General features: G+C 37.5%; 2 protein-coding genes across 3 annotated transcripts in view; one reads left to right on the top strand and one right to left on the bottom strand.

Moving 5' to 3' along the window:
• Window positions 1-5,099: 5,099 nt before the first annotated feature.
• On the top strand, window positions 5,100-7,063 carry LOC105201879 (syntaxin-17). The gene is made up of 5 exons (XM_011170148.3): window positions 5,100-5,531; window positions 5,603-5,798; window positions 5,873-6,084; window positions 6,240-6,456; window positions 6,561-7,063. The coding sequence occupies exons 1-5, from the start codon at window positions 5,400-5,402 to the stop codon at window positions 6,710-6,712; spliced, it is 909 nt and encodes a 302-aa protein (XP_011168450.1). The 5' UTR covers window positions 5,100-5,399; the 3' UTR covers window positions 6,713-7,063.
• A 544-nt stretch (window positions 7,064-7,607) lies between these two features.
• The window catches only part of LOC105201882, a 289,517-nt gene continuing 272,122 nt past the window's right edge, over window positions 7,608-25,002 (bottom strand). For both annotated transcript variants that reach the window (XM_011170150.3, XM_011170151.3), the window contains exons 14-23: window positions 12,766-13,210; window positions 12,425-12,677; window positions 12,077-12,152; window positions 11,813-11,986; window positions 11,353-11,724; window positions 10,970-11,113; window positions 10,666-10,879; window positions 10,451-10,567; window positions 10,168-10,371; window positions 7,608-10,083 (exon numbers count right to left, since the gene is read on the bottom strand). In XM_011170150.3, the coding sequence (XP_011168452.2) occupies window positions 9,863-10,083; window positions 10,168-10,371; window positions 10,451-10,567; window positions 10,666-10,879; window positions 10,970-11,113; window positions 11,353-11,724; window positions 11,813-11,986; window positions 12,077-12,152; window positions 12,425-12,677; window positions 12,766-13,210 (2,220 nt within the window). In that variant the 3' untranslated portion in view covers window positions 7,608-9,862. The remainder of the gene's footprint in view (window positions 10,084-10,167; window positions 10,372-10,450; window positions 10,568-10,665; window positions 10,880-10,969; window positions 11,114-11,352; window positions 11,725-11,812; window positions 11,987-12,076; window positions 12,153-12,424; window positions 12,678-12,765; window positions 13,211-25,002) is intronic.

Raw genomic sequence — 25,002 nt, 5'->3', positions numbered from 1 at the left:
CTAGGAATTTCTCTGCGTCGGAAAATTGAACATAAACTTCAATATTGATAATTCGTGATGACGGACTATCGAACTTGTCCTAGAGTTATTTCGCGGAACGTTTTCGTTGTATAAAAAATTTCTGTTTAATTAACTCGTAAACGTGTGTATGTAACAGAATGTGAATTTGATTGCGGGGACCGCAATATCGACGGCGGTTATACGCGGCGCAAAATTATACTGGCATGACTGTACTGAGAAATATTTGAATATGCGTGAATGTGTGCGGTATAGGACGTTGCTGCCGGTATAGGATGTAACTGCGACAAGGATTAGTTAAACGGTCAATGTTTAACTACGGTGCGCCGTTACGCAACTACAATTTGGTGACTTTGTTCGCGAATGCAAGACGGCAATAAAATCCACTTTACTAAAAGCACAACCGAGAGAATTAATTCGGGCAGGCTATTACTCTCCAGCCGGATGTCGCGTCATTAACGCCTCACCATGTAGCTGAGCTGTGTACTAAATTATTCGTGAAGCTGTCGCCGGCAGTATGAAATAGGCACGAAGCGTATACTTCAATATCTATTTTCTCGTTACCATTGTTAATATTAATGTTGTTATTACATATTGTCTTTTTATTATTATATTATCATTCAAGCACTTTTTAGCATGATTTATATTGTGATACGAGGTACAAATTAATTAAGTGTTTTGATACACTTACTTCTCTGTTTAATAGATTTACTATTGGTATCCATAATTTGTCGCAGCCAAATGAAATCAAACTGAGACTATGATTTTTCTGCAGTCCGTTCGCTCGAAGATGTATAAGATATTTTTCAAAACGTTAAGAAAGTTATGAGAAAATTACAAATTGTTCTTTATTGCATTTGAAAAAAATTTGGCAGCATTTTTCTATTTGTATAATAAGACAAGGAGACATGTGCTCTAATGAAAATGTAATTAATAATGAAATAATAAAAAAAATCTGAATTTTTTTATTTAACTATTATACTTTAAATATTCCAGACGATTTATGCAGAGTTTCATCAAATAATCATAATAAAATTTTATATAAATCATTAAATAAAAATCGAATCTTATTGGCACATCTTTAACACGTATATAATTTATTTGAAATGTTAATATCAAACATATTTTTAAATTTTATTTACTTTGCAAGAACTGTATGCCCTATACATCCTTAAAGCCATTTTAAAATATTGATCAATTATTAACAAAAAAAACCTATGATCAAAGAGAAAAGATGAAGAGAAAAAGTTGCAACGTTTTTGTATACGCGGCAAAAAAGAGGCGCTACCATTAAAATGCAGCATGTTGATCTGCAATCAGAACGATGAGGTTGCTAACCAAGTCCAAGAGTAGTAAAAGATATAAGCTTGTATCAAATTAGCGGATATTTTCAACATTTATCTTCAAGAACAAATTTATTACAATATTATCAAATATTGTATCATGTTTCTATAGAAATATTAATGAAAATATAAACCAACGTTAAATTAATTAAAATTTGTATCTCACCGAAATAAGCCTGGACTGCGTAAAGTTACGAGCCGTCGACACTCGTGTTGATGTTACGTACATTTTTCTATGTTGCTAATAACAAAGAAATGAATTTCGCGTATATTTAAAATGGAACGTAGCAGATAAACGGAAACAGTTCCTAACCATTGCTAGCCGCACGACTGCATTCGAACGCCAGGCACGTGACTTTGTTACGAGATAACGCTACTTTCGAATTTATACGTAACCTCCGCCTTGGAGACTTTGGATTTGGATTCCCTAATTAACGAACGAGGGTAGACAAAGCGCGATAGTTGCTCTTTCTCTCTGGCCTATGCGAATGTCAGATATAATTAATTTCATATATTGCGTAAGTTCCAAGTAAGTTCAAATAGGACACACACACACACACACATACCCGTGAATTTCTCCTCGCAATTTTAATTCAGTTTTCAAAATTAAAATCTAATTGTTTTTTTAACATGCTTAATGTGATTGATGAACAAGACATTGTAACAAAATCATGTTTTTATTGATAAAAATAAAAAGAGAATTTAGATCAATGCATTGTGCAATATGACTTATAGAAAACCAAGTAATTTTAGAGGAGATTAAAAGAAATTTATTTCTGCCAAAACAAATTTAATATTTTCCTTTGAGATCAGGACTCGTATATTTCTCTCGCAGAGTCGCATATTCTAGAGAAATGACAAGATTAAAAAATTTACAAACTCTCTCCAGTATTTAAAAACTTATGACGATAAAAGTAGCATTTTCTAGTAGTTAAAGAAGATGAACTTTCTATTGCATTCGTGCAAATTAAATAAATCTGAGGATTTTATATTAAAGAAAACGTATTAAAAGCTAAAAACGAATTACTGAAAAAGTTAAGCTTTCAAAGAAGACGAATGACATTCCGTATACAAGCAAGATAAAGTCACGTATACGTAACAGACGACAATACTCATTAAATAATTAAACCTGATTGAAATTAATTCAAGAAAAAGATAAAGTATCCTTTATCCCGTATTTAACGCAATTTGGGTAGTGGTGAATGACGGAGGAAATCCTGGCCGGTGTTTAAAAGCGCTTCTAAATGTCCGGCGACAAAAGGTCAAAGGATCGAATATCCAGATAGCCCGCGGTAATTTGAATGTGTGTAGTTTGAAATAAAAGGTCACGCGAAAGCAGGACAAAACGGATCTCTGTGTACAGACGACGTATGGCGGCTAATGGAAGCCGGAGGAGGAATCACGGGTGGTGGAAGAAGCACGGCTGGAAACAGGGGGAAAATCAAGGGACACAGACGGGAGGGAGGACAAAAAGGGGGCCGGGGGTGAATACGACGAAGCGACAGAAGAGAAGACTCGATTACACGTCACCAGCAGCCCGGAGCCTATTTGGTCGCAATCGGTTTTTCATTACCAAAAGCCTCGCCAGGCTTTATATCAAATTGTACATTCGGCGACCCTTGTAAAACTCACCGGGATTCCGCGGACGCGCCGGAATCACGGGGTAGCGACATAATTGATCATCCCCGTGCATACATCTCGCGCGCGTGCTGTCCATAATTTCCGGGGGGTGGGGGAAGGGGGAGGGAGAAAAGTACACACGCGGACCTCGAGTGCTTTTCACGTCGAATCTTCAATTCGCGGAAATGGATTGTGTGTCAGAGTTAATGCGCGGTAAATCGACATATCGACTGACTCTCGTGAAATTCATGTATCCCACTGGCGGTTTCTCTCCTGATCCTTTATCACGAGTTTCCGACGATAGATTATGCATCTGCCGCCTGTCGTTCATTAAAATTTAAAACGCTGCAAGCTGAGAGCTATTTCGCTTCGATGCAAACATCGAAAGATGGCGGGGATGAAGAAACCGTAATCATACTGTGTTTTAAAAAAAAAAATAAAAAAGAAACTATTTGTGAGATATAACTTACGTACTTCCATGAAGAAATTCATATAATTTCATCAAGAAAAATACATTTTTATTATTTAATAATAATTTTCATAAGTTGAGAGGAAAAAAATATAGGATAGAAAATAACAATATCTTTCAATAACAATGCCTTGAAGAGTTAAACTTTTTTAATACCATTGTTATTCAAAACAATCGCATTGTGTTCTTTAGACAACTATTATAATATTAAAATAAAAGTGTAATATTTTGCTGAAATTTAAGATTATCAATTTCTTTAAAGAAAATTAATTGATGTATAAGCAAGATTATTGTTATTTTTATATACATATAAGTAAGACTATAATTTCTTGCTTACATATATAATACAATTTTAAATAAAATATATAAGTTTTAATTTGATACTTTGGCACAGTTTATTCTGCGCAGGAGGCAGAAATTTTCGCCCCTCAGACAATCATCATCCGTTTCGAGCTCCACAAATAATTTTGACTCTGAAGATTATGAATTTATACAACTCAACGGCCGAAAATCCATGTGTGCTAATTAGAATTCGCGCGTGTGTACGGCATTCCTGAATTAATTCGTCCGGCCAACACTTTTAATGCTCGATCGCACAGTGCGCGGTGTAGCGAGAAAACGGGTTGTAAAGGTGTGCACGCGACGATTAACCGATTATGTTATTGACGGAACGTGTCAAACGCACGATTTTCGAACGAGCGGACGCACACACAGGACGGGAACAGGCAACAAACGGCGGTTTACCCGCGCGTTATCGCGCGCGAGCCGATTAACCTTTTAGAACAACCACTTTTAAACCGACCGCACGTTACACTCTCGACACTCTATTCACCCGGCACTTTATTCGGCACTCCCCAGCACTCCCGACGTTTATTCGCACGCGAGGCCGCTTCTTCATGCGAAAATCACGCGGAAATTCGCGGTCGAAAATCGGCGCGGCGCGTTGTAAAGCGCGCGCGAAAACAATGGCGGCGGACCTTCGCGGCCGCGCATGCGTGGCGGACACCGCAAATGGCACGATTAGCAATTTTCTTCCTTTTCGTTATCACGTTAACTCGTTATTGCAGGACGTTTGGCGAAATGTCACATCGCCTGACGTTCCATTTCGCGATCATTTGCACAAAGGCGCGCTTTTGACGAGCGGTAAACGGTGAAATATGCGCGTTCATTGAGGCAATATTTTGCCTGTATTTCGCGAACAAAGCCCGTCCCAGACGCGATAATTTGTGTCGGAATTCGCGATAGAATTCTATTTGTAGTTCCATGAGCCGTGTAATAAACGAAAAACGTTTAAAGTGCTAGAATATACGTATACACATTTTATAAAATGTATATTAAAATACATGCAAAATTTACGATGTCACAAATAGCGTTGTATTCCGAAATCTGATGAAAATTTAAAAGTCGCCCAAAGTTGGCATTAAAATTTAATAAAACATTAATAAAAATATTACGTTAATATAAAAAATTCGTTTTTCTTGTTTAATTAATACAAAGGCTATGTGAGATAAAGCAAAGAGGTAATTCACCGAATATTCAACAGTTTCTTAAAAAGATACATTACCTGCTACCTTACGGTGCCACAATAAAACTTGTAGCCAATTGGTACCAATTCGTGCTGACAGATGGCGAAAGCGTTCGGTCTTTTTTCTCTCTTTCTTTCTTTTTTTTTAACAACGTCTGTACCCGCGTGTTACATGAAGCAGATCAACAGCTGATCGTTTATTTTGGACGGAGACAGGGCACGCGTGGATTTGACAACGTGATAAGACGCAGTTGTTAAATTGTTAGCACGTTTCTATCCAACATTTTTATCGTGAAGAACATTCGCTGTAAGAACTGTGAGAAGATTGAGACCCCTGACGTGAACTTTGAGATTGTAAGGCTCATATCTCTTTACAAGAAGATACACAAAGAAAAACACAATTGAGTGGAGGAGAACCAGGAGTATGTCGACGTCATCGGAGAGCATTACGATTAAGCAGCCCATTAGACGATTAGAAATTCAGATTAATAATTTCAACGTTGCCATACCGCATCATGTAAATTTACTGAAACGACACAAGAACAATATTAGGAAGGTAAGCACGCTCATTTTACATATCTTGTACTTTTAGAGCTTTTAATGTTAAAGCAATTAAAATCTTTGCAGTATCAAGAGCAGCACGATTGGGAACAGGTGCGGAGGGAACATGTAAATGTCATTCGAATCATTAAGCAACTCAAAGAGTTGTTGTACCAGATGGATACTCTTAGAGCACAGGTTCTCGATGTTGACATTGGTAAATTTGATAAATTAACGACGGACGCACGAAAAAGCATCATGAACGCGATCAAGGAGTATTTAGGCAAGAAATATATGTTTTTTCTTTACTTTGCTATAAAGATCTAAGAAATTAATATACAAATGCACCGTTTACAGAGATGGAATTAAAGTTTTCGATATTGCCAGTCATGTCGCCTGAAAGTGAACCACGGAAGACCCAACATCCACTCAATGACAGTGGAGTGCAATTACAAGTGGATGAGGAAGATTTGCAACGTCAACAGACATGTCTACACGATTGGAATCGTTTGCAAGGGGAAATACAACAGTTGCACGAGCTCTTTGTTGAATTTAATAAAGTTGTACATGTAAGTGTATAATTCTACTTTCATTTACAAAATATATACTTTGAAGACAAATAAAATATAATTCTAGAAATTTTTTTATAAATCAACGTAAGAGAGTAAAGAACTTTTTGTTCAATTTATTATGATTAAATGCATATTCTATTTTGCAATCACAGGATCAGAAAGAGATGGTAGATAGTATGGAAGGCAATATCGAAGAGGCTCAAATAAATGTGAACGATGGTTCAAGATACCTACAGAAGGCTTCTGCATGTTCAGTTGTTACATATCCTTTAGCAGGTGCTATGCTTGGTACATGCATTGGAGGACCTATTGGTTTGATAGCTGGACTGAAAATCGGTGGTCTTGCTGCTGTGGGTTGTGGTATTTTAGGTAAGTTACATGAATTTATATAAAATTAAAATTGAGTACTGAAATAATTATGTAAGAGATGATGGAATAAGAAATGAAAATAGTCAGCAATTATTCGTCTTTAGGTTTCACAGGGGGATCATTTTTGAAAAAGAAACAAATAGAATCACTAAAACAAGATGCATGTTTAAATAAATCGACCTCATTAGATCTCAAGAGTGTTAAAAAATCTGCATCTTGTCCCGAAGATTTAAGACAAGATAAAAAACAGTTGTGACAAACGGTGACTTTGTCAACATGCGACATTAATTTTAAACATAAAAAAAAGTGTATTGTTATATAATTGTAAATTATTAAGATACTTTACATTTTTTGTGGGCATATTTTTTATTTGTACATAAAATATGTATAAGTTTTGTAAAGCTATGTAGTTTAAAAATTCTTTGAAGCAGATTTTTTGACTTTTATGGTGTATTTATAACTTTGTATATTTGAAAAAAACAATGACTAGTTTTGTTCAAGCTAGTCTTGTGATTTTTTTAAAATATGTGTAATTTACTGTATTATAAGATTATTGTACTTCACATCATAGAACTTTAAATACATGCACAGCCAAAATCAAACTAAAGATAAGGGAATATTTCTCTTATGAAGCAGCCATTTCTACATGCCTTTCGTGTGCCTTACAACTGCTTTAATTATTAAAATACTTACAGTATTTAACTTTTTAAATTTTGCAGCTCATAATTGCTACTAATTAATATAACATCCAAATGTAAAATTGAATGAATGTGCAAGTAAAAAGTGTTTAGGTTAATAAAAATTAACTTTTGTCATTATATATTTTGCACTTTAATGTAGATTATCTCAAAAGATATTGCTCCTAGCACTTTAATTAAGAAAAGCAAATTATGCAAAATATAAAAGCGCCTTGCATTGATAATATTGCGTACAAATTGTTAAACTAATTACAAAAATTTCACTATAATTTCTAAAATTTCTATAATTGCTGAAATTTCACGTATAAAATACATGCCGAAATGGCGATTGTAACAATCAATTGAAACATATGAAACATCGAAATATTTATTCCGGCAAATAATTACATACTGGAAATGGTAGACATATGTGGTAGATAATACGGTGTGATAACGTTCACAAAAACATTTGAGTTCTCTACAAAAGGCACCCAATACAGTATATTTAGCAAGTAATAAAATACATCGGTGTTATAGACATGGTACAATACTGAAATAATCGTGTGTTATTAAATGTAATATATACATTTCATTTATAATGGAAATACTTAATCTAGAGACTAAAATGTTCTACTTAAAAAAATATTATAATAAATATCTAAGAAGATGTAATATTAAGTGACTATCGGCATATTTTCTTATAAGGTACTAAGGTTATTATTGTTACTCCACATCCCTAATTCAAAAGCAACACCAAACACGCATTCACAGACATGTGGAAAATAGAGATTGTTTACTTTCTTTCGCTTAGTTTTACTTTCGAAGCTTGGGATGCTCAGCCAGGTGCACCGATGTACGTATGGCATATTAATGTCATAGTTTAAATTCAGGTAAACACAATTACATTTGATTAGAAATCATAGTAATTTGCGATTAAATATAATTCCTAATAAAATAGGGTGCATCGGACTATGCCAGTTCTTTGTAATACTCTATAATCTACGTCTACACTTCTAAATACTTGCGACTTTTGTCCTCACGCAAAAGATACGAAATAAATGATTTGGTCACTATCCATAAGGTACTTGCAATACCTTGACAGACCTTGGCAATAAAGATGGCTAATTAACGACTTATTTGGAAGCAAGTGTAACAATGCAGAATCACATATTGGCAAACAGCTATTATTTCACTCACTTACTCCAAGAGATTATAGAGATTCTAGATTCACAAAAATGATTTTCATTTTTTTCAAATATTATCTTTTAAAATGGTTTCCAAGTTTTATAGTTTTCAACACTAATATGTTATTATATATACAATTCGGTAAAGAAATATGAGCGATTCTGCATAGTTAAATTAATTGATTTATAAAAAAAAAATATTGGAATATATAGTGTGGATTGTCTTAAGGCAAGCTTACCATTCTAAATGTTCCTAAGCTGTTCCAAAACATTTATCCACACGTGTATAAGAACAAATTTATTTCTTAAATATAATAGTATTTCGTAAAAAGAAGAGAAATTTGGCTTTCGAGTACAGGCCAGAGTTGGATTTACCTCTACGACGGGTGATAAAAGGTTTTACAAATGACTCTGACATAAAAAGAATATAATATATATAATATTTATATATATATATATTTGATATATAATCTGGAAATATATAATATATAGACTATTGGTTATATTACTTGTGTGGCTACAATGTATAAACCTTTGATATTACATTATATTACAAATTGGTATGTATGTGTGCGCATTGATTTGACATTCCTGAATAATCCATAATCAACTTATTAGATGCATCTCCTTGAAAGACAGCATCGATATAATGGATAATAATTAAGGAAAATATACATTTTTTCCAATTCCTGCATGAATCACGTTCTTAAAGAGATGTATGATAATATATTTTCTTTAATATAATACAATAAGCGCGAACACAATGTGGAATTGAAATATTACTATTTATTAACTATAATATATTTATAAATAAATGTATAAAACTCTCTTCTCTTTCTCTCGCTCTCTTACAAGTCATCGGAAATTTTCCGCTCAGGAATGCCAATGTAAATGAGGATAGCGACAAGTGCATATCGTTTGTGGTACTGTAGCATACCTCGACATATAAACGTACATTTGATAGAACAATATTTATTTCGCGTAGTCTTGAGCACGTTGATAAAATTAATAGACGGAATAAGAAAATACACGTTTGCCATTACTTCAGAAGTTATTATCACCAGTTATCAGTGAGCTTCACAAGTAATAGCTTTACGTCCTCATAAATCTGTGGATATTTCGAAGCGTATCAAAAGATAGATTTACAGACGGATTCATTTGAAAGTTAAATGTGTTCAAATTCGGTATCTCATCTCCGCAACTTTAAGATAAAAATCTACGTTTATGTAATGTGATTACAAGTTCGTAGCTGGGCACACGTGTTAAGCGTAATGCGGCGACCTACCGAGTTGCATGCGACTTTATATTTTTCCTCATTACGTTAAACTATAATTGCTCAAGGATGCAATGTATTCTAGTGCTACAGTACGCGTGTAACGATATTACCTCATTGTATCTATTTAAATATGCCACGATAATGTGTTACGTATCTGTCGTATCACACTACAAATTTGCATCGTAACACAACTTGAATCGTAACATAAACTTGCAAATGAATTAATGATAAACTCGCTTTTTCTTGATGCTCCCCGTATCGAGACAAATTTATAGATTAATAGACATGTCTTGATCATAAGATGTGAGATTCGTATCTGTTGAGGAAGCAGGGGTAACTGTTACCGCTGTTGCGCTAGTTGGCGATTGCAGTGGGGTAGAAGTCGTAGGTAAGGACGTAGGACTTTCCAGAGTTGAATTCCAATGACTTCTTTCGGTGCCATCGCCTCCATCATCCGACACGATTGAGATGTCAGCGATAATACCACTTTCTACAATGAAAATACAACATTATAAATCAATTTGTTAATGTCGACTCTTCTTAAAGATCACTGAAATTAAAATGTGATACTCACCGACGCTACATTGGCTATTCAGTGTAGTACTACGATGATGCGGTCGTGGACTCGTGTCTAATCCAAGATTAAGCGTCGTCGGAGGGCCGCTGCTTCCACCGCTGCTCGATGACGAACTAACGGAAATTACACTATGCGGCCTTCTGCTGCAACGACTGGAGTCCTCCGTCATTGATACCGCTATAGAGTTTCTAAATCTAGGTGCTGTACAGGCAAATTCAAATATTTGTTTTAATACTCAGAATATGAGAATATTTCTAGACAATTTGTAAATTGTACTCACTCTTAGAGAGTTGAGCTACGCTGATGGATCGATCGTTTATTTGATCTGCACTAGGCCTTATATCTAAACACGGCTTATTCCCAATGCCCATGCTCGACATCTCTGCCAGGCGCACTTCTACAAAGTGAAATATCATTGATAGCAATTCGTGCTCTCCCAAATTTGTATATAGGTATATATTTTCTTTAATAAACGAAACAAAGATGGCGAATTACCTCTGTTTCGAAGCGCCTGCTTCCACAGGAGGTTGCTTAGTTCTTCAGTCCAGGCTTTCTTAATATCTTCACTCGCACATTGTAACGTATATGTATCTCCTGGTTTTCTCTTACGGAACCAGATCTCGAATTTTGTAGGCGAGTCTGCGATAACGGCAGTCAAACCGATATCTGTCGTCTTAATGCTATGTTTATAGATGTAAATATCAAGGTTCTGAAATCAAATATACATAACGTAAATATAAAAAAAAAACAAAAAGAAATAAAAAAAATATACGTGAAACAACATGAAAAAGAATATTACCTTTCTATCGGGGAATCTTCTTGCTTTACTGAAGAGTATAAGATCTTCAAACAGGAAGACTTGACGTAAGCATTTTTTGCCTTTTCCTTGCCATACTAAAAATTCGTTTTGCCGCAGCAGTCTGCCTTGTTCTTTTACATTTACCTGCAAAATAATATATCTTTTGCATTGTGCAATATTTATGTACATTACAACTTAATAATTTTTTATCTAAATTCTTTAAATTATAATTTAATAATTCTTAATCTGTAATTAAAAATTATAATTAATAATGTATAATTAATAATCGACTAATTATAGTAAATAAATCTAATAATTTACTCATTGAAGTGGAAGTATTAATTTTATCTTATTATTTCAAGGCATAATAAAATGAAACTTACGTCACAATCGCGAAGCGAATCCATCGCCAAAAGATCGTTTCCATGTCGAAGCTGAAATCGCACCATCTGCTCGGCAGCCCTCAAATCCGCTTCACCTTCGACCATCGGTTTCATGCCATCTTCCTTGTCATCTTTTTCTTCTTTGCCGGACAATTGTTCCGATAAATCTGTGCCGGCTTTGACCAGCTGCTGAAGTAGCAAAGCGTATTTTCCCATTCGCTGAACTGGCTTCAGTAAATAACTAGCTAAGTCCATTTTATCTCCCAACTCTAATTGTTTCTGTTTAAAGAAGCTGGTGCCGTATTCCGCCATTAGCGAATCCGAATTTGGTTTATTCTTATTGTACAAGGCGTAAAGATAAAATTTCTTCTCCTGCAAGAAATTTATTTCCATGTGACATCTGACTTCTTTTATATCTTGAATTAACTATCAAGAACTTTGATAATATAGTTATGCTTACGTGTCGGAGGAAGCATTGTCCCACCAGCATGGGCGATTGCTCGCACTGCTCCAGTTCGCGTAGAAAGTGTTGACTGTGAAACTCGTATATCTTCTCAACATTCCCGAAGATCACGTTTCTCTGTCCTCTGAGAGCTTGCGGGATGTCTTCCCGCACGAGTTCCGGAATATAGTTCTTCGCAAGAAAATTTACATACATTAGCATGCGCAATAAATAATAAAATTACTCAAGAATAAACTTTAACGATGCGCACATAATAATTACCTCTATTATATACTCGAGGGACTTCACATAGTCTCGTTCAGTCTGTATCATCTCCCTCATTATGAGCAGTATTGTTCTACAAGGTGAAATTCTTCGTTAACAACGTTACGATCGTATAACAATCGGTACGATGGCATAACGGAAATTACGGTGGAACAATGGGTCGCTATTAAAATAGCCATGGCACAGCAATAAAATGTCACACCTAAGATACCAATGACCTCACTGTTCCATATTTTTATTTTTTTATCAATATCAATTCTTGATCTTCGTGAATATTTTGATTGTTAACCACAAGAAATGGCAATAGGATAAAAAATAAAAGATAAAAAATGTACACGAGCATACTTTTTCGCTTTCATTCCTGGCGCGATGCTGGCTGATCTGTGGAGGTGCGAGTTCACTGGCGGCTTAACCAGTCTTCGTGGTGCCGGACTTCGCGGAGGTGTACGCGGCGGCGAGCAGTCCAGAAGTTGCTCGGCACTCTCTCGAAGTTCGGCAATGTTGTCCAGCACCGGCCGACCACTGCTACCAGCTGATCCTACGCTTTCCATCGGACAAGCGTAAGATGCACTGCTGTCGCTATCATCCCAGGACGTTCCTGAAACATGTGTACCGTTGTAGATATTTTCTTGCGACGAAAAAAAAGAGAAAAGACCATAAAAAAGAAAAAAAAGAAGAAGTCTCACTTTTGGCCAAGGTGTCGTCCCAAGAAGTCGATTCGGAAGCGGTGAAAGATCTTCTCCTCGCGGGACTTCCCGGAGCGGACGTGGACCTAGCGATCTCGAGGGCCTCCGCGCACTTGTTCCGGGCGATACGACATTGCTCCAGGAGGACTTCGTTACCGAGCTTCTCCGCCAGGGCCATCATCTCGGTGAAGTGTTCGGGCGGTAGAGGCGGCCTCGCCATCAAGAATTGCTGAGACCTTCTCTCGCTCGCCAGGCGAGCCTCCTGCGCCCACTCGTAAGCGCGATCCTGCAAGAGACAGCATCTCGACGTGTCCTCCAAGTATTCTCGTCTATCCTCCAAGCGGGAACCGAATCCTCGTAGATGCTGCTTCAAAGATCTTGCGAGCTCGCGAAGTCCGCTCGCGCTCGCCGCCTCGGCAAGATCGCTTCCCTTGTCCAGGTGTCTCTGTAACACGAAGGAAGAAGAAGAACATGAATCAAAATGACAAATACCCTCGTGCAAATTTCGATAGTAATCCGAGTACGAAATATTAATTCAGCGGAATCTGACGCTATTTTCTCAGCGTTGCTCATTATTGCTGGAGAGTTCCATTTGGAACTCCATCTAGAATTTCATTTAGAACTTCTCGATGAATACGAAGCTGTAACGGAAGTCAGACGAATATTTCATCCGCCAACTCATAACGGAGGGCGTGATAAAGGACAAGGATCTCCCGTCTCCCCGATGAGACGATATCCCCCTCGTCCCCCCGCCCCGCCTAGCGTCGGAGAGATCTCCCGCGGTGCCCGGCGGATCCGTCCCTAATGGAGGGGGGGCCATAAATCGACATATGGGGGTAAATAATGTCACGATAAGCCAGAGGGTCCGTACCGGCTCGCCACCGTACGTACAATACCGTCAACTCAGCGCGGCTGGATAACACGTGCGTTTACACAGAAAATCCCGCGTGCACGCTCGTTCCGTCGTATCGCGTCTCTCGGCGCGATGCTACACGGTATACTCTCGCATTCGTGCGAGCGTGAAATCCACTTAGACACGGCTCGGCTGCATCCCGGAGCACGAACTGTTCGATCGAGTGTCCGTGACGAAAGACGCTCTCGTATCTCGTATCCCACGATATAGCTCGGGATGCAATGTGCGATCGTGATCAGAGGAAGATCCGCCGTCGCGGATAAGAATCGTGTGCGTTCCACAGGCACGCCGGTTACGCGTAATATCGACGACGTAACGCGCTCGCGATAAGTCGTCCGCGACTGAAAGAAATTTCTCCGGACGGTTTACTTATTAGGTATACATAATAACGCTTTAATATGCGACCGAAGAGATGTGCGGGGACGCTCGAGGAGCGATTGCTGTACGAGGAGGAAAGTATTTCGCCGACGTAACGTCAGTCGGCGCATGATACGCGTCACGTTGCACTCCGATAAAATATCACGTCTCCCGCAGCGTCGTGAGACACTTTAATATCGTAAGTAGAAAGTGTGCGGCGCACGTAAGCGCTTTATAGATGCCTTACCGTGTTGATGCCGTGGGCAGAATAGAGAAACGCGTAGAATTCAAATACGGATGATCTGGGAATACAGTGACACGAATTGTTAAAAGTTACATTGCTTTGGTCATTATTGCAGCTTAGGATTCACAGATACAATCGTTTTACTGCATTTTATTACGCAGTAAAACGATTGTATCTGTGAATCCTAAGTTACGAACGTAACTTAGGAAACAAGCTACCTGTTGATTATATTTTTAAGTACCTTACTTAATTCGAATACTGGCAAGATTTACGCACAGCTGAAGATCAAGATATCTTTATTTTCTTCTTTTTGAAAAAGCCCGTTAATATATTTCTGACGTATCGAAAGTCTATCTGTTGAGAATATTTACAACGATTACACTCATTTATATTTTGCACATTAATCTTCAACAATAATCGCACATTAATCTCTTAAGAAACCAGACTTGTTAGTTTGGTGATAAATTTTGTGCTATATGTAGCCCATAAGTTTATAAATCAAATTGCGATTCCTTGGGAATATGATTACATGAAACGGCTGTGTGCCTTTTTACAATCGATCATGCAACATGCGTTACGCGGGATGATCTTCGTTCACCCTGATGTTCATTCACGTACATGCACGTGGCTGACTCCCCCAAGAATCTCGAATTATCGGAACTTATTTTTCCCTCACGTCGAAGCACGAGACTCGTGAGAGAATTATATGGCACGTGCAATGTATTTTTCACGCTGCTAGCGCTCTCAAGTATTTATTTTATCAATATTATCACGCCCCACATAGGATAAAAAATGTCGTCTAGTCAATTTATAGCTTTTTTTATATAGCAAAAAATGTATTTCTCACATCGTTATTAATAGTCCAGGAAAACTCGTGTATTTCACTTCCTTCTGCAAAGTAACCGCATTAATTTTTTTTTAAATATTATTTATATATCGTAAAACGATTAAAATAGTATTCTTCAAAAATTAATTTATCGGAAATAAGCTTTGACTTGATGAGATTCGCGCTAGGCTCTGCTAAAATCATTGATGTAAAATATAGCATACAATTCTTTCGATACACATTCAATGCAACGTAATTACGCGAGCGCCGTTGCAAACCGGATTCTGCAAAATAAACGTCGTTCAAAATCGTACATCAGCATGAATTCACACGCGTGTCGACGATAAATTATTTCTCAGTACGGCTCGCATACGCTTTCCAATCAGGATATTGAACCTTCCATCGAAACAGATCGATTTTCGTCTGGTCCATCTTCATGATTATAAGCGGTTTGTAGAGCACGTGAAATATTGCTTCGAGGGTCATGATATATCTCTCCCTCTTTCTTCTCTTTTTCCTCGAGTCGTTTAATCAGAGGGACCGTTTCGGCACAGGATATAATCCACTCTGAATAGGCGCGCGACCCTTTCGCACATTGTTGAGGCGCGTGCATAGGGGTGATTATTAAATTTCATGTACCAACAGCTATTGCCCCGCGGCAGTCCTTTAAAAGTTTCAAAAGTGTGACATCGCATTTCTATTTCCGCTTCCAAAGTGCTCTTCGCGTGCCTCGCGATGTCACATCAGTTGTTTACCTACGGGAGAAAACCAACCCGCATTTTTATGAAAGTCTGTCAATGACTTGTTAATTTATTGTCGCGCCTTCATTTTAACGCGTTCCAGACCAGCGCAAATCCTAGATCATCGTGAAAGTATAATTATTTAAATGCATCCGTATATTTAAAAGACTATTAAACAAATACCGTGAAATAATAAACACGTGACACACGTTACATATATATTATATTTGTAACACCTGTATACAATATATTGCACATATATTGTATACAAATTGAAATCTGACATAATTGTTTAAACCGTGTAACAATTTTCGCACAAATGTACATTGAATATAAAGGAGTGTAATCAAATATGATAAATTACGATAATTGCGCTCAACTGACGTAAATTGCTGTCATTACCGTATAAGAAAGCGGGGACGATGCAAATCGATCATAAATGCCCAGCTTGAGATGCCCCGGCATTATCGATTATTAAATGTACGTCGTACCGTATAAATTGTTCCACAGGTCTGTAATAATTATTATAACGTAAAATCAGTAGAATAACATTAGTATTTGCGATTTGCAATTATTACGACGGAATGTAGAAAGGCACTTCTCGGTAATTGCTGGAGCGTGAAGAACCAGATTAACTAAAACGTGACCAACCTCGCGGATACGTAGATTCGTGTCTGGCTCTCGCGAACGATCCATGCTTATGTCCGTACGTCCATTAATTGACACGTATCGTTGATTATCATAATAGATTGTCAATTAATATCAAGGAAGTTCGCAGGCGCGCGGATAAAGACCTCCGGCAGTGCTGAACATAAGGGGCCGATTATACTTTCTAATTACTCAGCGCGCACTGTATCCGTATTCACTGAGAATGGAAAGTCCTATTTTAAAGACGGAGATTACTCTCAGTGTCTCGGAAAGATTCGAGACACTGCAACATATATTTTCGAATGTGCAATGTAAGTACCTAATTAACACATCTTCCTCGATCAAGGATACGTGTGTCATGATCTTTCACAAGCGAAGGCGATCCGTGCCTTCACGATCGACGGCTGGAAATAATTATAGCTGGCGTACGCGATTGTGTATTTTGGCGTAACGCGGACGCGTGAGCAGATGCGCGAAGTCGATATGCGAAGGAAAACGGGAGCAGAGGCCGGGCCGCAGAGAGTGAGCGAACGATCGAAATGCAAGTCAGAGTGCGACGAGGCACTTAGCATGCCGCGATGAAATTAATTATAGGTGAGCTGCAACTCTATGGATGAGTACAATGACTCACATTTTGTTTGATCACGGTGGTCTTATGAGTGGTCCGATTTAATCAGCCGTACGTGCCGCGCTTCCGTGCGGCGGTGGTATGCTAACAAGTTGAATTCCACCTTGTGATTCAAGCACGTTATTTGTTCCTACTGCAAACCACTCAACTTGTTTGCAAACAGTTGCGAGTATTTGATCAACAATGTGATCGTTTGCGCGCGTACGAAGATAATAATTTTAAGCACATTTAAATCTTGATTCAGCTTTAAATTAGTTATTACAGTTGAAGGCTCGTGAAACTTTTTTAAATATTTGAAACGTTCGGTTTAACAATGTAATAACAGTCTGCAAGATGCGTAACTACAATGAATTAGAGCAATTTCTTTCGATAAAATTATGCGACGTTCCATCTGCGACGCCAGCAGCGTGCTGTCGGTAAGTCGACGCAGTCGACTTAAATTGATCTATCCTTCTGCCATCTGATAGTTAGATCCTATTAGTATTGCAGTAAAAAGTAAAAAATGACGCAAGACACGTGGCTGCAATATTGTTCAATTGTTATTGTACACTACGACGAACCTCTAAAGCGAACCTCTTAATCTTTTTCCTCTGTCAATCTACATGCTCTATTAAACAACATTAATTAACCGTTAAAGTAATCATACGTTATCATTAGCTATGGGCGGGCTTTTAAGTCGTTTCTCGACTCCCGGTTTATACTAGTCGTTCGACCGGTACTTGCAACATTTTCTTAACTATTTAACGAACGATAAGACGGCGGCAATTAGAAAACACGCTAGCTGACGATCAATCGAGTGCCGAACGGTTTTCCTAGTTTTACCGGCTCTCTTCGAGAACGTGAATAATTGCCGGGAACTTTCCCGTTGATATGGCTAAACGGATCACAGTACATCGATTGCTCATCATTGCAACAGGTTGCTGACCAACGCGGAATGTCACGCAAGAAAAGTCGCGGCAAAAAAATGCGGACAACTCACCAAATCCGACGTGCTCATTAAGACGATGTAGTAAAACATTATCAACAATGACTTTCTTCGTATATCCATGAGATACGAATGTATGACACGTAAAAGATAACGACGGATTCTGTCACGAGTTAAGTGTCGAGCACTCGAAAAGCAGTATTTTCCAACGGTAAAATTATAGAGAAACAATTTAATGGTTCACTAATAAAGTAAAAAACGAAATTTATTGTAAAATAAAAGTCGCGGTACAAATCTTTGCTGCAAAGACAAATACCATGCGGCAAATCTTGCAAAAATAGACGCAATCAAATGGCCATTACCGAAGAATCATCTTCCCGCAAATACGCTGGAAAGTTTGCTTGTCCGAGGGAAGAAAAAATTGCAGATTTCTGGAAATAATTGCGGTTTCACAAATTGCAGGTGTAACTTGTTTATGTTCACAGCATTGAATATTTATGGCGGAAACTTTCATCGCGGTAAATCACTAGGATCTTATTATGGTAAATACATACGCCAGGACGCCTAGGACTCAAATAGCAAACGCATTTCGAAAGTTATGCTCACGACTTCCTTTCCCGCGGAATTCAATTCCTGATGCAAATTTCGGCGACGATGCAACGACTTTTCGTTTTCAACCGGAATAGCCGGAGGGGGGAAATTTCGTTCTTTGTATTCGAGGATGGCTTCGACGCCAGTTCTAGCGACCAACAAATCACCTGTCACGATACTTTCTCCTACTGCAATCCTATTGCATGCTACAGAAAAGGTAGAGTTACGCGGCACGTTATGGCGCACGTGCAGTCTAAGATGCATCATCTCATTCGCGAGGATCCACGGACACTTCGCTTTGTCCCATTTGACTCGATTTATGATCGCGGCCGAGAAGTTAAATAAACGGATCTCGGAAGAATAGTCAAAGTATTATTGAATATTCATGAAGTGACAAGAAGACTTGCACGTAAAGATTTAATTATACTTCTGACATGGTAATCATCAATTCGCTAACACAGTCATCTTCACAATTATATGTTCTTAACTAGAATAAGTAGTACTTTGCGTTAAAACTATTAAATAATATATATGGATAGCAAGTCTGCTACTTATCTCTCTAAAAAAATAGCAAAAATCACGATTGCAAATGAAATAATCACACACGCGATGTTCGTTAACTTTGTATGAAGACATTAAATTTATCTTTCCTCCGTTTATCTTGCAATTAATAATTATTATAACGTTGAAAGTCTTTCTTTTGCACTAAGAAAATTGTGGTATGAAGTGCATCGGCTGATATGAGTGTGCATTTTTCATTAATAAAAGAAAAAAAGCGGAATAATCGCGAATAAACATGCTCGCATAGTTTATGAAAAATAAGAAATGGATCGCGGTTGAGCAATATTATAATTAAGCAATATTATAATTAAGAAAACAAACATATGATAATAATTCGATGAAATGTTTCATACAATAGTGGACTATTACTTCACTTTCGATCGACTTCATATAATGTATATCTTTATAATAAAATAAAGTAATAAAACATGATAAACGTGTCTAAGCCTGACATTTAAAGACAGTGAAAGTATCGTTGCAATCATTTTATAATAGCTTATAATGCACCTGTAAAGTTCCCTTGTTAGAAATATAATAACTATTCTTCCGCTATATTGACGATATTTTGTACTCAATAATATTTTTAATTATTTAATTGTATAAAGCATAAAAATAAGAATTGTCATTACCAATGAAAAGACATCAAGATGTGAAAAAAATAGGCATCGTGTGATATAACTGCTATTGCGATAAAATCTGTTGAATGCATCCTTTATTCAAATCGTACAAGAAGATACGCGCATCCACGTTTCTTTGTGAATCGTCTTGCACACGCAACAGCGCACTTAAATACGCCTCGGTCAGTACGTTTCGACACCAATCGCGTTATTGCAAAGTTCAAGAGTACTTTTATTACTTTCCCTCCCGCGCCCGACCACTTTCACTTCTCCTCTTCCTGCCTTTTTCAGCGCGCGCTGCGCGATTAGCCGCAGAAATGCAGGTATTCGCCATGAAAACTGGTACCGGTCGCACGTGAAATCGATAATCACCGTTGCCGCGAACGGCCCAAGTGTCTCGAGATATTGCATTCCGCGGCGGTAAAGGTCGTACCTCTCCAACCAAGTCGTCTGCGTTCGTCGCGAGCTCTCTCTCTCTCTCTCTCTCTAACTCGCTATTTCGACGCGTCTCTCTCCTCGTCGTCGTCGTCGTCGTCGTCGTCGTTGTCGTCATCGTCGTCGTCATCGACGTGAATCGCTCGCTCGCCTTAATCGTCGCGAGATTTTACCTCGCGCATCTGACCGAACCTTTTATGGCCGAGGAAATTTTAACGAAGCCGCGGCTTCATTATGGAAAATATCGCGCATTCAAGGGAATCACGCGAGGGTCCTTTCCAGACGAGGCAGGAAACCTGCGGCTGGTCGTAAAACGCAGTCGTTAGACTAAGGGATCATATAAACGGTCTCTCATATTTTATTCGTGGCGCCTCGTCAAGATTACTGCAAGCGAGTAATCGCGTAAGTTGTAATTTCAGCTGCAAACGTTGATTCGCAGTGTTTTCATACGAATTATACGCTACGCGAAATTACTGCGTCGGCAGTACTCGCAGTTGAGATCAAACATCCTTTAATTAGTAAAAATTTGCATGCAGGAAAATCATCATCAGTCTTCCAAGATCAAGTTTAGAAAACGGATAAAACCAGATTCTTTTAAATCTTGTCAAATTAATTTTATACACCCGTTAGACAAACTGATTAAAATTTATTAACATGCGGAAGACGCAGTTTCAGATTCGTGATTATCTCTATAATAATAATGCGTTTTATGGCATCAAATTCCATTCTCAGTGATCACTATTTCGCTGGAGTTCCCGAAGGCCATTTTCATCAACAGGAAGACATGCATGAAGAACTATAAAGTGTGAGAAAAGATCGAACCGAATCGGATCGAGGTCGATGGCTCTAAGCGTGATCGATCGATCCGATCTGTACTTCGCTTTATGCGCTTCTCGAATTCCATCCATGATTTTTATTGGCCACTTTATTGATCGGCCGTGATCCTTATTGCCACACAGATGCAAATGTATTGCATGCGCGGGAAACATGCACCTAAATCGTTCGTGAGAAGGTCGAATTCCGAGATCTCGTGGCTTTGCGATCCTTGAAGTGATCTCATTACATTGTGATGTATTTTACATGACACGCTCCGTCTGTGTAATCCGAGTAACATGATCTGAGATTTCGTGAAACATAATCCCGCCGAATTCTGATACACACTGTATTACGTGAATTACGATAGATAATCTGATCTTACATACGACGATGAGAAAGTTCCTCAAATAAAACAGGAGTTTAATATTTCGTACATGTATTACGTGAAAATTTTGAGAAACATGAAACGATATTAATAAAAAAAATGTTTAATACGCTAGAGATAACGACATTTTACGCATGAGCGATGGCAAATAGGAAGTTCTGATTTTGTAAGCCACAGCCAATTGTTACATCCAATTTTATTAAGTCGTTTAGTGCTCACAATTATCTTTTATAACAAAATCACACCGCAGGCCGAGAGTCGAAGATACCAATGAGAATCGTGAGAAGGCTAGCGCTGTAACCGCACTCGCGGTCGCATTTTTTTTTTTTTTCGAGGATAACCACGTGCAGAAAAGAATAATTTTACGAGAGCACGATCTCGCGTTGAAACGTATATAAAGAGTGATTTATGATCGGTGAAGCGGTTGGGACGCAGGAAGAAGATGAGGACGCACCCTCGGTGGTTACTCGATTCTCGACCCTTGAGCCGCGACGCGTTATTTATGCGCAACACACTCGGGGTGTCGTTTTTCAGTCGTACACCTTTACGGACTTCCTACGTGCACTTTGGTACCGGAGGAACCGCAAAACTGCGTACGAATGTTTGACTTTTGCGGTTGATCTACGTGCCATCACGTCATGAAAAGCATCATCGAGGCAACAAACAATATGTTGACAAAGATGTATTATAATGCATATTAGTTACATCCAACATGATCGTCATATTTTGATTACTTTCATACAAATTAATATTATAAATAAATACATCAAAGTAGATAAAAATATGAACATGAAAGAATGGAAACACATAATGTACAATAATTCAAAAAATCAGACATCCAATTTTATGAGTCAAAAATATAAATGGTACTTTCATATCATTACCGCTCATATTACATAATTTTATTTATAGTAATTAAAACATTTTTTATAATATATTTATAATATAAATTTCTTAATATTTTCGATGCTTTTTTCGATTTAAAAGAAGATTTATGTTTTATTGTCGCCTGCAGTACTTTTTTCTCTATTCAGTTTGAAATAAATTTTTTTCCAATAAATACTCAAGACCACTATGGTCATAAATACTACCCTAACGGTTCGGAAAATGTTCGATATTCATGATGAAACAAACATTACCACAAAGCGCGTTAGCACAATAGGACATAAAACTTTTGCATCTGTCATTCTTACTGCCTGGGGAATGGTATCAACCTGTCGAAAACCCTGCCGGCATAGTTCGCGTTTACGCGAAAGTTTACAGCTGTCAGATGATTCTCGGGATGAAAAGCGAGAGCTGCTGCAATCGATAGATCATGTGCCCGGACAACAGCGCCGAGAGGCGATTAGGGTGAATAGCCGTAGTTTTCATAAACCGCCTGTTAAATTATTATGGCATCGTAAATCTTGCATGATATGTTTACAGATGTACTTTGTTTAGACTTTAACTGTACAATAAAAAATGTATTTCGCGTTATTTTTTATATCTCGTGTGTCGACGTGGTTATACAATAGTACGAAAATTATGTTGTTATTAATCACGTTGAGAATTTTATTAATTTATTCTCGGGTATTACATGATATCGTGATGGATAATTACAATTGCAGTTAAAAATATTGCAGATGAAAATTTATGAAAGTTTACGTGTAACGCTTTGAAAGGAATCCTTGAATTTCAGAGAGAAAGCAGTCAAGTAACTATTCAACCAAATATAATTCCGGTGATTGTGAGGGAATACACGGAAGAGTGCATTGTAATTATCGCTTTGTTGTTGGCTACAAGCACCCTCCCTCTTCCGACGTTTAATTCAACGTTACCCGCTCTAGTTAAAGAGCAGAGGTATGAAACATGTGTCGGTATAGCAGCCCCGTTGCATCGAAAAATATAATACAAAAACTCTCTCTCTCTCTCTCTCTCTCTCTCTCTCTCTCTCTACTGTGCTCGAGTTTCACTCACTACCATTGTAGCCACACCTGGTAATGGTTCAAAATTAATATGCGAAAAATAAACGCTGTTACGCATAATACGTTACCTCTCTTTTTATAAGATAAAATATAAATCTAAATTGTACCATTTTGAGAGCTGTTCAACATTAATTGTTGCATTAATTTTTTCAGTACTACTTAAAAATATTGACTGTGAATATTTATAGAAACAGTATCACCACTCAATATTGTTACGCAATAATAAATTCTTCGTTACATTTTCCCACTCTATTTTTGAAGCAAAGTGAGTAAAAATATATGTTTCGTCATAGATTCGCCCAGATTTTCTTGCGCTTGCTTAATTCTGCCAGCACGATTAAATCGGTCTTTGAGATTGCCGATGCTAGTGGATAGAAATATCGTGTTTCGTATCTGAAAAAGGCGCTGCAACCGAGTCTGTGATTAATGATGCAATATAGTGGAATGCGAGGTAACACCATAACAATCGTTACAAATCTCTCGATACAAATTTATTACATAAATCAATCATTAGTCAAACTGACAAAATCTTGAGTCGAAAAAAAATTGTATCAACTTTGTCGTCCACGAGATACACTCATTTCCATTTTTAATGTTGTTCTTTGCTTCTCTTCGTTCAACAAAGATTTCCTACATACCACGAGACAACACTCGGCGTTCGTCTTGGTTGCATGTGACTTGCACATCCTATGCATCGCTCAGTTATTCTTAGACCGTAAAACGTTTATTTTTCTCAGCTTAAAAGGTTTCAAACTATGGGGACAGCGCGTACACGCGCTCTAATAACTCGACGATGTTACGCATATCGTCGGTGATGCATATGTAGAGGCTATAAATTCTTCAACCAAGATTCCTTCGCACAGTAGTAATGAAACTCATTGGGAATTATTCGCGAGATCTTTCTTATGTAATTCCGTTGGGACGATGATTAATATTCGATCGTTACACAATCTTCTGATTGAAAGATCATTGATATTTTAATCCACCAACAATGAGTAATAATTATTACCAAGAAATTAGCTTATTTCATCTTTTCTAGGAATACAGAGATCTCACAGATATTAGAAACCAAACTTTCTAGGAGGTGATCAATATTGAAATCTAAGAAATTATTGAAATAACAGCAATTTCTATTGAAGGATTTTGATTAATTAAACTTTACATTAACAATACAATAAAAATTATTAATGAATAAAAAAACTATTATTTAATCAAATTTCATTAAGTATTTAAAAAACAAAATATTAGCTCAAAATTTAAATGTTCAAATAACTAATGGCTTTCAGTCTCAAGAATTTTATACCAATATACTACATTCATTTTGCAATAGTAATCTAACCGATCCGGGAACCAAGCTTTTCTAAAAAAGAGGACAACGATATCTTAATTCATATGCATTTAGTAGCTTGTGCAAACTGAAGATTCTATCTGACTATGGTGTATGAGATGGTGTTGCGATTGAACATACGTTATTACAAGGTTACAATCGGCAATGTATGTGTTAGATTCGATGATAAGAGTTATATCGGATATGATAAATTTCCATGTGCGCAAGGGTGCCACCAACAGATTGAATCGCTCCAGCGA

The sequence above is a fragment of the Solenopsis invicta genome, chromosome 9 (genome assembly GCF_016802725.1).
Source record: "Solenopsis invicta isolate M01_SB chromosome 9, UNIL_Sinv_3.0, whole genome shotgun sequence".
Classification (NCBI taxonomy): domain Eukaryota; kingdom Metazoa; phylum Arthropoda; class Insecta; order Hymenoptera; family Formicidae; genus Solenopsis; species Solenopsis invicta.
Note: the sequence above shows the minus strand (reverse complement) of the source record. Positions and strands in the feature narration are given on the sequence as shown.